The sequence below is a fragment of the Cynocephalus volans genome, chromosome 1 (genome assembly GCF_027409185.1).
Source record: "Cynocephalus volans isolate mCynVol1 chromosome 1, mCynVol1.pri, whole genome shotgun sequence".
In the NCBI taxonomy this organism is placed as follows: Eukaryota; Metazoa; Chordata; class Mammalia; order Dermoptera; family Cynocephalidae; genus Cynocephalus; species Cynocephalus volans.
Genome location: NC_084460.1, coordinates 106922413 through 106937276, shown reverse-complemented (window position 1 = coordinate 106937276; position 14864 = coordinate 106922413). Strand labels below are relative to the sequence as shown.

General features: G+C 37.8%; 1 protein-coding gene across 4 annotated transcripts in view; it reads left to right on the top strand.

Annotated features, from left to right (window-relative positions):
* The window catches only part of MCCC1 (methylcrotonyl-CoA carboxylase subunit 1), a 62193-nt gene that overhangs the window by 34847 nt on the left and 12482 nt on the right, over nt 1-14864 (top strand). For all 4 annotated transcript variants that reach the window (XM_063102067.1, XM_063102086.1, XM_063102057.1 and 1 more), the window contains 4 exons: nt 4451-4578; nt 7595-7778; nt 11756-11865; nt 13363-13579. In XM_063102067.1, the coding sequence (XP_062958137.1) occupies nt 4451-4578; nt 7595-7778; nt 11756-11865; nt 13363-13579 (639 nt within the window). The remainder of the gene's footprint in view (nt 1-4450; nt 4579-7594; nt 7779-11755; nt 11866-13362; nt 13580-14864) is intronic.

Below are 14864 nucleotides of genomic sequence, written 5' to 3'. Positions count from 1 at the left end.
TCCTGTTTCATCAAGTCTGCTGTTGGAGCTTGCTTTCTGCTGAGTTTTTCGGTTCAGATAACATATTCTTTATTTCTAGAATTTCTGTTTGATTTTTAAAATTTGATTCTATTTCTTTGTCAAGTTTCTTATTCTCCTCCTGGATTGTTTTCCAAATATCATTTAATTTTTTATTTGGATTTTTTTTTTTTTTTTTTTTTTTTGACTCTCTAAACATCTTTAAGAGGATTTTTCTGAATTTTCTGTCAAACATTTCGTAAATCAACTGTTCTGGTTCCATTGCTGGTGCTTTGTTGGTTTTCTTGGGTGGTGTCATAGTTCTCTGTTCTTTCTCAATCTTTGTGTCTTATCTTTGATGCCTGTACATTTGAGGAGATGGCTACTTCTTCCAGGTTATGTAGGTGTTCTTTGGTGGTATTAGACCTTTACTGCTCAATATCAGAACTTTGTCTCTGGTCCATGGTTGTTTTTTGGTTGGATTTTATTTTGTTTTTTCCATTCTGTGGTGGATTAATTACAATCACCAACACTTACACCCTTCACTGGAACTAATTTGCTGTCCTTTGGCTAATTCCCTGCTGATTGGGGGAAACTTCCTGCAGTGACCAGAACTTGAACTCCATGCTTAGCTAAATTGCTTTCTTCTTGTTGTTTGTCAGGCTGGGAAAAACTTTTTATTTGGGTTGGATTTTAATTGTTGGCTCTTTGGGCTGGCCAGTTAGCTCAGTTGGTCTGAGCACAGCCTTGTAAGGTCAGGGGTTCAGATCCCCAAACTGGCCAGCCGCCAAAAAAAAAAAAAAAATTGTTGGCCTTTTAGTCACTTCTGGGTCATGTGGGGTCACAACAAATGCAACTAGGCTGTGTGGAAATTCCAGCCCAGGATGGTCTTTTCTACACCCTGCAGTTCTGTCACACTAACTGTTCTCCACTGTGTGGTTCCTGTGCTGATTGGAAGTCAGATCAGCTGCCTATGCTGCTCCCCAATGTACCTCTGGTGGATTAGCTTCTCCCCTATAATCTAAACGTTTCCCATAGGGCAGGCCCTATGTGAGTCCCTCATGAAGACTTGCCTACCTCTTGGTGATTCCTTCTTTCCTTTGGCTATGCAGGTGCAGGGGAAGCTTGCAAGCAGCTTTGGTGGCCTGGGAAATGGGATGGTGCACTCCAAATTGATTTTTTCTGGTTTTTTTTTTTTTTTTTTTTTTTTGGCCAGCAGTCACAGCACCCTTCTCCCCTACAGACTCCAAGTAGCTTCATGCAAAGGATGCTGCTGTGGCTTTGCCATCTCCAGGTAGCTGCTCACGTGCTGGTAGCTGCTTTGTTCACTGTGCCCTCCAGCCCTAGGAGCATCTGGGGCTGGGCCTGATTAGGGTGATCCTTACTCTCACTTGCCACGGCTTTCCATGCCTTCATGGACTCAGTGAGTCTCTCCTCCTTTTCCCCAAAGTTCCAGTGATTTTAAGATGGCAGTTTTTGTGTTTTAATAGGTGTAAGTTGATCTTTTGTGGGAGGGGAGTGATACTAGGATCATCTGTTCCACCATCCATCTATCCCACCATCCACATCTCTTTGCTCTTATTGTTTTGAACAAACTGTTATATGGTAGGTCAGTTAAGAATAATAAAAATAAGAGATTTTATTTTATCTTCACTTATTCATTCTCCAGTGCTCTTCCTTTATGTAGATTCAAATTTCTGACCTATATCATTTTCTTTCTCTCTGAAGAGATCCTTTTAACATTTCTTGCAAGGCAGGTTTACTAACAACAAATTCCCTCAATTTTTGTTTGTCTGAGAAAGTATTTATTTCTCTTTCACTTCAAAAAGGATACTTTTGCAGGGTATATAATTCTAAGTTAATGGGAGTTTTTGCTCTCAGCACTTTATTTTACTCCACTCTCTTCCAGTTTACATGGTTTCTGAAGAGAAGCCACATGTAGCTCTTATTTTTGCTTCTCTTCTCTTTAGGTAAGGTGTTTTTGTCCTCTAGCTTCAAGATTTAAGGTTTTTCTTTATCTTCCATTTTCTGAAATTTCAATGTCATATGCCTTGGTTTCTTCCTTCCTCCCTAACTCCCTCCCTCCCTTCCTTTCTTCCTTCCTTCCTTCCTTCCTTCTTTCCTTCCTTTCTTTTTTTCTTTTTGCTTTTCAGTTTGGGAAATTTCTTTTGTCATATCCTCAAGCCAAGAGACTCTTTCTTAGCTGTGTCCAGTCTGCTAATGAGTTCATCAAAGCATGCTTCATTTATGTTACAGTGGTTTTTGTTTTTTAATTTTAGCTTTTCTTTTTGATTCTTTCTAAGAATTTCTATCTTTCTGCTTACATTATCCATCTGTTCTAGCTTATTGTCTACTTTTTCCATTAAAGCCCTTAGCTTATTAATCATAGTTTTTTTAATTCCTGGTCTGATAATTCTAACATTTCTGCCATACCTGACTCTGGCTATAATGCTTGTTCACTCTCTTCAAAGTGTGTTTTTTAGCCTTTTAGTATGCCTTGTAATTTTTTGTTGAAAGGCAGACATGATGTACTGGGTAAAAGGAATTTTGCCTTTAGTAATACGGTAAGGTGTGGAGGAGGGAAAGTTTTCTATGTTTTATGGTTAGGTCTCAGTTTTTTGCTGAGCTTGTCCCCATGGTCTGTGAACTTTACTAGTGCTTCTCAATTTGTTTTTCTTTTGTTCTCCCTCACCCCTTAGGTGGGACAGGATGTCTGGAGGGGACTGGAATTGTGTATTTCCCTTCTTCCACATGGAAGGCTAGAGGGGGCTGGAGTTGAGTATTTCCCTTTCCCCAGTCAGGTTAGACTCTGATAGCACCCCAATAGTTTAGACTCTTATAGTTTTTCTTGAGGATAGGGCTTGTTAAGAAGAATGTAATATTCTGGCATATTTCAAAATGGTTTCTTTTTCTCCTTCCCCTGCTAGAAGCATTAGGTGATTCTTCTCTGATATTCACTGTGAACACCTGGTAGAACTCCTGGAGATAAAAGTCACAAAAGTGTGGTGTTCCCGCTATGACTGAGTCCCCTTGGAGGTTTTAACTCTGAGTGGTCCACTCTAAGCCGCCAGCAATTCACAAAGTTCAGTTCCAGTTTCTGCCCATAGAATCTCTATATCTGCCTGTCTATATGTCCAGTTCTGAGGGCAATGGTTTGCTCTATGATCTGATTTCTCTGACAGATCTAGGAAGCATTGTTGATTTTTCAGCTTATTCAACTTTTTACTTGTTAGGGTGGAGTGGCAGCCTCTAAGCTCCTTACATGCTGGATCAGAAACCAGAAGTCTTCACTTAAATTGATTTTTATAATCCATGTAGGCATTGTGACCACAGTTGGAAAAACAGGGTTCATTTATTCATTCATTCATTCATTCATTCATTCATTCCTAGTCAGGTGAAACAGGGGGTGTGAAGAAGGAACAATGAAATCTGTAACTGATTGTGATCAATTAGTTGTAAACACCACTGCACTTATACCAGCCTGGAAAACAGTTTTCAATTATGTTGAGCTAACTTTAGCTAAGTGAAAAAAACTCTAATACTAAAGACTGCAAACTGTATGATATCATGTATATGAAATTCTAGAAAAAAAAACTACAGTGACAGAAAGCAGATTGATGTTTGCTTATAGTCCAGAGTCTGGTAAAGCGATTGACTGCAAATGGGAACAGGGACCTTTTTGGATGATGGGAATGTTCTATATTTTCATTGTGGTGATGGTTACATGATTGTGTTCAATTGCCAAAGTCAGCCCCCAAAACTTAAAATAGTTACATTTTATAATCTGAAATTAAACCTTAATGAAGCCATGGGGATTAAATGAAAAAACATCATCTGCTGGGGAAAAAAAAAAAAAATGAAGCTAGGGGAAACTGTGTAGGGCTCAATAGAATGCCAATAGGTAAGACATTCTCATTTTGTTGTTTTTTGTTTTGTTTTGTTTTGTTTTGGCTGGCCAGTACGGGGATAGTAAGACATTAACATAAGGTTTAGTCGGTAAACAATCTTTCAATGGGTCATTGGCAAAAGGACTTTTTAAGGAAACTTCCTAGAACCCACAATCGAGAAAACAAAATTATTTTTCTCCACAGGGTTAGAGTGAGAGAGGATGTCACGTTTGAGGCTTCCAGGGATCTTGTTGCTTTGATGCAGTAACACATGATCCAGCCATGGTCTCATGACTACCATAGCTGAGAATGATTCATAATTTGGGTTTGCCATTTGCTCACAACCCCAAATATCCTTTTCTTTTGCTAAATTTCATGCAGCTCCCTATTTTTGACTAAGACTCATTTGCTGCTGCAAAATGTGAGTTTTCTTCATGAAATGCAAAACGTTTACCATCAAATGAAGGCAGTAGTAAAACTTCAGTAAAACTGAGACATCATGGAAGATTTTGATTTGCTACTGATGATATACAATTGAAATGTGACCACTGTATTTTATCTTTTAGGAACTGTGGAGTTTATTATGGACTCAAAGCACAATTTCTACTTCATGGAGATGAATACAAGGCTACAGGTGGAACATCCTGTTACTGAGATGATCACAGGAACTGACTTGGTGGAGTGGCAGCTTAGGGTAAAAATATTTGTTCTACTGAAGCTCAATCTTGAGAATAGGTTATTTTCTGGCCTACTAAAAGAGATGTCACTTTGGACAGGGTTCAATTCTTAGGGTTGTGATGACAGGAAAATGGGAGGTTAAAAGTGAAGCTACACTTGATGCTCTGACTTTATTGACACTTTAGGGACTCAGATTTCTAATCTGTCACTTACTTTCATTTCCCCTGAGTCATGGAGCAGCCAGCATCTGTCTCTATGGAGCTGCTATCACTGAGTCTTGCTGGTGACCACGTCTCAAGGCTAAAGCCTTGTAGTCTACCTAAGGCCACAGCATTCTGGGTCAGGCCATCATTGGTTCGTAGATTAGAGGCAGGATAGATGCTAGCCAAGATGACATGACTTAAGCAGAGATGGAAATGAAGAGCCAATGGAATGGTCTAGACCAACAGAATGGTCTGTGTAAAGTGCTGATTTACAAACTATTGCTGGACCATCAGTAAATGTTCATTCAGAGTAAATGTTTAGAAACTTTTACAGCATTTTGACATTGCTATGACATGTCTACTGTATTTTACAAAAATATAAATTTATAACTGTTCTCGTACCATGGATAGTTTGAGAAGCACTGGTATAAAACGGTAAAAAGCATTTTCCATAAAGCATATTGCTGCAAATATTAATAATAACTTAGTCTGTTTTTGTTCTCTTTATTGAAAATGACAGATTTTACCTCAGCCTTTTTTTTAACATGAAAAAATTTTTAAGGAGTATCAATATTCTTGATATCTGGAGGATTCTTCATTCTTTATATATCCTAAGTCTAAATTGTTTCCTCCATGCTGTGCTTCTGAAGTCTTGATTATTTTGATAATTTTGTCTTTTCAGAACTTCTGTGGACAATAATATGATGGTCCTTTTGTTGGTTCTTTGGGTATGTTTGTTGGTTTTAATTGAGCCAGAAGATTCTTCTGAGCCTCTATAGCCTTGGGAGCTAATAAAAACCAGACACATCAGGCTAGTAAGCATTAGGGAATATCAGAAAAAAACTGTAATAGATTTGGAAACTTCTGGAAAGAGTGCTTCTGTTTCTAAAATTCAAGGAAAAGGAAAATATTTTTTCTGAAGAAGTAAACCAAGAGAGTATAGATTGTTGAAATCATGAAGGATAAAAGTTTTCAAGCATTAAGGAGAGAGAATGATTTTGGACATTAGGGAAATCAGCAGACATTTATTTCTGAAACTTAAGAAATTATAAGAGTTTGTCAGGTCTCTTTGGAAAGAGAATCAGGCTTTTATCATCTGGGAAGGGACATTAGATCTTAAAGAAACTGCTGGCCTTGGTTTATACAGTTCAAGGCACTTTGGAGTCTGTCTTCCAAGCAGAGGTTAAATAAGGGGACTCACCATTTTGTGAAATGATAGTTCAAGCTCCAGGACCCACCTCTAGAGTCAAAGCCTTCCTAGAAAGAGACTTCAGTGATTCAGGCATCCAGGGTTCAGGCTGCAGATGCAGATACTTGACAGTGTTCAGGGAAAACTTGTGAAAATGGGCAAGGTTAGGGATTCCAAAGAGTCAGTGTCAAAGCCTGAGAGAACTAAGTGGCACAAATTTCCAAATACTTACAGGCATGGTTGGGGCCAGTCTCTTCTGGACTAAGATGGAAGCCAATCTCAGAAGAAAATAGACAGGCAAAGGCAAGCTATGTTTAAATGGAGCTATATAGTTAGAAAGAAGATCACATTTTAGAATACGGATACATGGCCATTCTTTTCCTTTTTTATTTTAAAACAAATAGAATTTTTAATTATAACATGAAAGTATTTCATTATAAAAGATAAGAATGAAATGATAATAGCTGACATTTATATAGCGCTTAGTGTATGCCAGGCACTTTTCTCTGAAGCATGGAGAGGTTAAGCAACTTGCCCAGCTCACAGAGTAAATATAGAGACAAAATTTGAACCCAGGCAATATGGCTGCAGAGTATATGGTTTGAAATACCATGCCATAGGCTGGAAGGTTAGCTCACTTGGTTAGAGCATGGTGTTGATAACACCAAGGTCAAGGGTTCAGATCCCCATACTGGCCAGCTGCGAAAACAACAACAACAACAAACAAACAAAATACCATGCCATAAAGACATTCAATTTAGCAATTTTTCCTTTTGTTCTTAACTGCTGTGGTTCCTGATCTTTCTTATTTACAGATTCAAAGAAAAGAAACTTTTGCCTTTGTTTTATGCCTACCTGTTTAGTTCAATGTCACGCTAAGTTACTTAGAGTCTTTTTTCTTGTATCTATATTGCTTTATCAGGTTGTCATTTTCTCATGTTGGAGAAAAACTTGAAGAGGAGAATAAAGAGGGAAAGTAACAGCATGTCTTCCCATAGCCTTTTCCAAGTTAGACTAGTTGAAGAGAGAGATAGATCTGTTGTACTGGTACATAGTAGCCAAAATAGTAATAATTATAGTAGTGATAAACAATAATGATCATCTGTATCATGCAATACACGTAAACATAATAAAATTGAAAAATTGTCATGTTGCCCTTTCTGTTTTGCTTTATCACTGACTTGCTGATGAAGATTACAATGTAGGATGACTACAGCTAGTCACACTTTTTCCGTGCCTGTGAATGTAGTCTTAAACATCAACTACAATAATTTACTATAAAAAAAGATTGATTTGGGAACTGAGTGCTAATGTTTCAAATGAAATCTGAGAATGTCATGCCAGTAAGAAACTTTGGTTTTGATTATATTGAACACACACTGATTTTTATATTTATAAATTAGCAATTAGTTTGCTTTATCCACTTCAAAATTACAACCAACTATAATTAATACTGCATCTGTTTTTGAATCTATTTCTGTCTTGCCCAGTACTCAAGTAGGTGGATAAAATAATAGTTTTTATTTGGCTGCACTGCAAAACCCAAATGTACATTTTATAGAAAAAAGCAAGACCATCAGCTTACTAAATCTTGTAGCTACTGTGTTGGATTTTCATAAAAATCACTCTTCTATTACCAGATTGCAGCAGGAGAGAAGATTCCTTTGAGACAGGAAGAAATAACTCTGCAGGGCCATGCCTTTGAAGCTAGAATATACGCAGAAGATCCTAACAATAACTTCATGCCAGGAGCCGGACCATTAGTGCATCTCTCTACCCCTAGAGCAGACCTTTCCACTAGGATTGACACTGGAGTACGGCAAGGTAAAGTGAAATAAAACAAAAAGTGTCACTCTTGTTAAGTTTTAAGTGCATTATTATTTTTGGACAGAATCTTATCCCTGAGTCTTTTTTTTTTTTTTTTAAGGATATGCTCATTTATTTGTTCAAATAACAAATACATAAACTGAATAACAGATGAATAACAAAATACTCTGTAGAAAGTAGGGCTTCAAATTTTCTAAAATCTGGAGGTGTAGAACTTATTAAAATTTACAAATTTCATTTTATGATCTTTACAATTATTAGAAATAGCTCTCTAGGGCCAGCCCCGTGGCTCACTCGGGAGAGTGCAGCGCTGGGAGCGCCAAGGCCGCGGGTTCGGATCCTGTATAGGGATAACTGGTGCACTCACTGGCTGAGCGTGGTGCAGACCATACTGTGCCGAAGGTTGTGATCCCCTTACCAGTAAAAAAAAAAAAAAAAAAAAAAAGCTCTCTAAAAGTCTTCCAAAAGCATGTAAATATCAAATTAATTTCAATGAGGAAGATGAATAAATTTTGCAAAGGCAAATTAATTTCTTTTTTTTTTTTTCGTCCTTTTTTGTGCCGGTAAGGGAATCTCAACCCTTGGCTTGGTGTCGCCCGCACCATGCTCAGCCAGTGAGCGCACCGGTCATCCCTATTTAGGATCCGAACCTGCGCAGCGGGAGCGCCGCTGCGCTCCCGAGTGCGCCACACGGTCGGCCCAAGGCAAATTAATTTCTAAGCAAAGTGACAAGCCCACATAATAAAAGGAAATCAAGAGCAGAAATTAAATATCTAAGTTTAACAATGTAAATTACATTTAAAAATCAACAAAACAGAATATAAGCACAAGGGCACTTCAAAAAGTTCATGGAAAAATCGAATTGAAAGATAATTGAAATCTTCTCCTGAACTTTTTTGTTTGTTTCTCCTTTTTTTTTCTATAAAAGGCTAAGATCATAGAAAATGTACTCTCTGACTACAATAACAGAAGGAAATTTAGAATGCTTACAAATGTGTGGAAATTAAACAATATTCTCCTAAATAAGCAATGGGTAAAAAGATAAATTACAGGGAAATTAGAGAGTACTTTGAGATAAAGATCAAAGTGAGACATATCAAAATTTATAGGTTGCAGAGTTCGTGCAGTGTTTAGAACAAAATTTGTACTTGTAACACCTATATTAAAAATAAGAAAAATCTGAAATCAGTAATGTAAACTTCTACCAACAGAAAATAGAGGTAGAGCAAACTAAACCAAAAGCAGATATAAGTAGGAAATAACAAAGATTACAGCAGAAATATATAAAGTAGGGAGTTAAAAAACAATATCTCTATTCTCAAATCAACAGAACCAAAAGTTAATTCTTTAAAAAGATCAACAAAATTTGCAAACCTTTAGCTAGACTAACAAAGAAAAAAGAGAAGACCAAAATTACTAAAATCAGAAATAAAGTAGGGGCATTATTACATTGTCACTGTGGCTTTTGTGGTGGTAAGATTTAGTTTCTTTCTCTTTCTCATTTACAATTTTGTTCTACCTGTAGGTTTTGTTGTTTTCAGATTCCAGATGCAAGACTTCCTTGAGGATTTCTTGTAGGACTGTCCTATGGTGGTGAACTCCTGTAGTTTTTGTCAGTCTGGAAAATACAGTATTTTTCCCTATTGCCTTGCTGTGTATGGTATTCTTGGCTGGCAGCTTTTTTCTTTCAGTATTTTGAATATATCATCCCATTTTCTTCTGGCCTGTAGAGTTTCTGTTAAGAAGTCTATTGTTAATCTGATGGGGCACCCTCATAAGTGACTTGACACTTTTCTCTGGCTGCTCTTAAGATTCTGTCTTCGTCTTTGAGCTTTACCAGTTTGATGATAATGTGTCTTGGACAGGATCTTTTTGGGTTGAATCTGTTTGGAGATCTTTGACCCTCCTGGATCTGAAGGTCCATATCTCTCCCTATACCTGGGAAGTTTTCTGTTGTTTCCTTGAATAGGTTTTCCATGCCTTTTCCTTTTTCCTCCCCTCCTGGAACACCCTGATTCGAATGTTTGTGTGCTTTAGATTGTCTGCTAGCTCTCTTAGATTTTCTTCATTTTTAAAAATTCTTTTGTCTTTTTTCTTTTTTGCCTTCCTGGGTTATTTCAAAAAGACTAACTGCAAGGTCAGAAATTCTGTCTTCTGCTTGTTCTAGCCTGCTGCTTAAGCTCTTGGTTGTATTTTTTATTTTGTTGATTGAATCTTTCAGTTCCATGAGCTCTGCTACATTTGTCTTTTTTTAAGGTTTTAACCTCTTTGTAAATTTCCTCCTTCATGTCGTAGATTTTTTTCCTTGTTTCATTATGTTGTCTGAGTCTTCTTATATCTCAGTGAGTTTCCTTACAATTGTTGCTAAGAATTCCTTTTCAGTCATTTCAAGGGTTTCCTGCTCTATAGGATCTCTATTTGAGAATTACTGTATTCTTTTGGTGTCATTATATTTTCTAAGCTTTTCGTATTTCTATTATCTCTACATTGATGCCTGGTCATCTGGTAGAGCAGTTGCTTCTTTTGTGACTTTGGAGTCAGCTTTGACGAGAGGGACATCCTCTTTTTCTGGTTTCTGCTAGTGACTTTCATTGTGTCAATACAGCTGAGTGTCCAGCAGGCCACCATCATGGTGGCTGTGGCTATTGTTGTGGTGTCAAGTCACGTTTTTGGCAGCCATGGCCATGATGGGCCACCTGCATGGAAGTGTTGTTTTTGGCGTGCTCTCTTGCCTGCATTTGGACAGAGGATACTGCCCTCTGCCCCTTGCCTAGGACCCCAGGCATGCTCTCTTGCCTGCTTATCCCTGCATCTTATGGAAAACATGCCTACCATGTTTTAAAGTAAAGGATTTAATTGATTTCTCATTAACTTTTACTTTTTCCTTCTGGAATAGTTATTTTTAAGGAATACCTAGTATTTTAAATAATGCACTCTTGTTTTGAAATGGCAGCAGTATTTTGTCAAACCTAACCAAAAAATATTTTGTATGTACTATTTTACTTTTTACTTTGCCTAGTTCCAAAAGTGATTTAAGATGACTGATATTTGCTATGATCAAGGCACTCTGCCTTCAAGGGACATAAGTCAAGTTGGAGAATTAAGATATAAATTTAGTATAAGCTAAACAATAATAAAAGACATTAAATTACAATAAGAAGAAATGGTGTAAGAGCTATTACAGTTCAACAATGATTAATAACAATGGTCATATTTAACAATTACTTAGCTCTTCCTATGTACAGGTACTGTTCTAAGGGACTTCTCTATATGGGCTCCTTTAACAATGGAAATTACCCTTTGGGTATGCATTATTATCATCCCCATTTTCTAGATGAGGAAACTAGAGCACAAAGGAGTTAAGTCAGTTGCCCAGAGCATGAACTCTTGGAGCCAATTTTTAGACCCAGGCAGTATGGCTACAGAGCCATACTCTGAGCCATCTCTTTCTACTGCCGTCTTAATTTCAGTTGCCAGAATAAGTTTTACAGTGATGGGATACAGCAATTCACAGGAATAAGAGGTTATATTAGGCTGACATAATCAGAATGGATTTTTAAGAGGAAGTCTGGAGTGGATTTTGGTAGGCAGATTTAATAGCATAATGAAGAGTAAAGAGAATGTTAAAGGTGTGTCTGAAGAACAGTGAGAAAATATGTGGCCAGAGTAAAGAGTTTCAGAGGGTGAGTAATTAAAGATGTGGCTGAAGACATAGATTGAGGGCAACTCATATAGCATCTTGAAAGCCAAAATTAGTATTAGGACCTCTTGATTTTAAATTGCAGATTTTGAGAGCTCTGGCTAATCCACAGCAAGATTTTTGGTAGTCAGTAAATCTTTTAACTTAGCAGAGCATCATGCAGGGGATTGTAAGGATTAAGTGTGAAATGTACATAAACAAAATGTCTTGCTTATCATATTTTAATCCTTTAAGTTTTTTTCTTTGAGAGGTTACTGTGGTTTTTCAATTTCAGGAGATGAAGTTTCAGTGCATTATGACCCCATGATTGCGAAGCTGGTTGTATGGGCTGCAGATCGCCAAGCGGCCTTGACAAAACTGAGGTACAGCCTTCGTCAGTACAATGTGAGTGATCCAGGGCCTTGTTAGTGACTCCAGTGCTTTTGGTCAGCACTTGACCTTGTCAGAGCCCTGGTCTTGTCAACCTATTTCCTTATTTCTACCAATTGCCCATATGTCACAAACAAATTCATTTCACATGGGAGTATTTTCCATGGGTCAGAATAGGGTTTGATGATTCCTTGATTTCAGTTAGAAAAGAAAGATGGCAGAAGTAAAACTATTAGTGTCAGTGTTATATTTCAGTGAAGTCTTATGCGTTCTGTAGATAAGGCGAGCTACACAAGTGTGGCCCATAGTCTGGCCATTTTTCTCCAAAGGAAAATAATTATATTCAGTTTTATCCATTTGACAGAGTTTATTATTTTTCTGTAGCACATTCATTTCCCTGGTGCAGAAAGTTCCATACATTGATTTAGCTTCATAGAAGGATTGATTAACTCATGATTTTCAAATTGTTATATGCTACTAATTTGATCAAACTTCTTGTCTCTGTGGCTTCAGCCACACAGCCCTCATTGCCATTTCTCAGACATACTCAGCATGGAGCCATGTGCTCCTTTCCTCTCTTCCAGAATGTGCTTCTCCTGCATGATAGCAGGGCTCCCTGCTGCCCTGCTGCCCTGCTCACCTCCTCAATCTTTTCCTGGAATGCCCCATTTAAAATTGGGCCCTTTGCTGTTCTCTATCCCCTTAGCCAGCCTTAGTTTTCTTCATAGCATATGACATTATATTGGGTATTTGTTTGTGATATTGTTTCCGGTCTCCATGGAATGTAAAATTTGTGAGGGATGAACCTTCATCTACTGTTCCTCACTATGTCCCCAGTGCCTGGATCAGAGCCTGGCACCTAAAAGTGCTCAGTGCATGGCTATTAAATGAATGAAGGAATGGATGAATGAGTGAATGAATGAACCTGAGGCTCAGATTGTTGGTTTTACTTTTGATCCAGTAATTGGGTTGATTTGTGTTAATTTTTTACTGTACCTTTTTATTTTTATCTCATTGTGAAATATTTGGATGTTAGTGTCAGAAGGATGCTCCTTTGACATTATTTAATCCTGTCCCCTCCCCAATTCTGCCCGCTATTTGCAGTCTTCCTATTTTGTGGGAGTGTTCTGAGTGGCAATTCTTCAATGTCTTGCAAGTGAATTTCATTTGTTTCTTAACATTTACCGTTCCTCTGACTTGAATCAATTAAGTGTCTTCATACTACCTAGTGTAACACCATTTCCTACATCCTCTTTATAATATTGAAGTGTAGTTTTAAGTGTTAAGTCCAGATGAATAGTGATGTATAGTGGTTGTGAGGTGGGGCTTTTTTGTTTTGTTTTTCCCACAAGTTGGCCTATGCCACGTGGTACCTTAGTAGGTTTTTTATTTTTCCTAAGAGTTGTCCATAGTAGAAAATACTTAGAAAAAAGAGCAGATGTCATATAAATGTTTTTCTGAATATGTTGTTTTCCCCACTCAGTAGGAACTGGGGTTTTATTCTCTTCCTAGATTGTTGGCCTACACACCAACATTGACTTCTTACTCAGCCTGTCTGGCCACCCAGAGTTTGAAGCTGGGAATGTGCACACTGATTTCATCCCTCAACACCACAGGGAACTGTTGCCCATTCGGAAAGCTGCAGCCAAAGAGTTGTTATGCCAGGCAGCTCTGGGTCTCCTCCTCAAGGAGAAAGCTATGACCGATGCTTTCAAACTTCAGACACAAGGTATGGAATTCTTTTCTCTTTCCTGTGCTTGTCAAGTTTTATGAATCATCATTGAACATGCTTTTCTTTTGCTATGTCACTCATGTCTCCCTTTTCTTCTCTCAGTGATTGACACCATTCTTTGCGGATGTGTTTCTTAGTATGAAGGAGAGCTCTTCACATATCATGGATGCACCCATAAACACTATTTAACCCATTAAACATAGCTTAACAGATTGCCTAACATTGTAGAAATGGGTCTCTTTTCAATGAAACATTAGTTCTTCCTGCATCCTGTGCTAATCTCTGTGACTTTTTTTTTGTTTGCCACTCCTCATGGCCTACTTTGTGCTATCCTCTGTATCTGCAGCAATGCCCTTGAACCCAGAGTCTAAAGTCAGAACACTGGAGACTCAGACTATCTTGGGTTACCCATGAGTTACTGCTGAGTTACTTCTTCCTCTCTTTTTCAATCCTGTGATTAAATTTCTCTCTAACTAGAGGCTTAGGTACTTCATAATATCACAGAATCTGAGCAGAGGAAGGACCATGGCAGGAACTTATCCTGGCTGGCTGCCACATTCATACATTCCTGCTTCAGCATCCCCACTGAGTTGTTGCCCAACCTCTCTCTAATACCTCAGGAAACTGAAAATTCATTACCTCATGAGGTAGCTTATTATAGTTTCTGTCAACTCTCCATTAGAAAGTTCTTCCCTCTAAATAGATTCAAAATCTGAGCTCTCCTAAACTTGCTCTATAATACTTACTTAGGCTAACTCTGACCTTTGAAGCAAACAGAATTTTAAAAAGCTAATACTTTTATCTCATTATTATTAGGATTATTATACTATATTATCCTAAATTATTATAGGATCCTATTAGTAGGATCTTTTAATTTCTAGATTCACTCAAGATGGTTCTTTAGGAGATTTGTGCTCTATGCTCATTTTATCTTTTTACATTACATGAAAATGCATCCCATGTGGTATTCCTGAGCCTGAACTTAATGTTTTTAGAATGAAGTGTCCTCTTACTTTCACCTTCCTTTTTAAAATGTGTATATAACTGTTACAGATGTGAACTTCAGAATAAATTGCTTCAGCTATGCTGTAGCTCCAGGATATTGTCTTAAGAATGTAAGCCTAAATGCCTACAGGGGCGAGACCAGTAACAGAAAAGTAAAAGAGACCAGGTGAAAGAAAACTGAGTGGTAGAGATGTTGGTGAACTTCCGTGCATTTGCCCTGTCCAAAGCGGGCGACCACTGTGCACTTTATGCCACTAAAGGATGAGAGTTTAGGTGG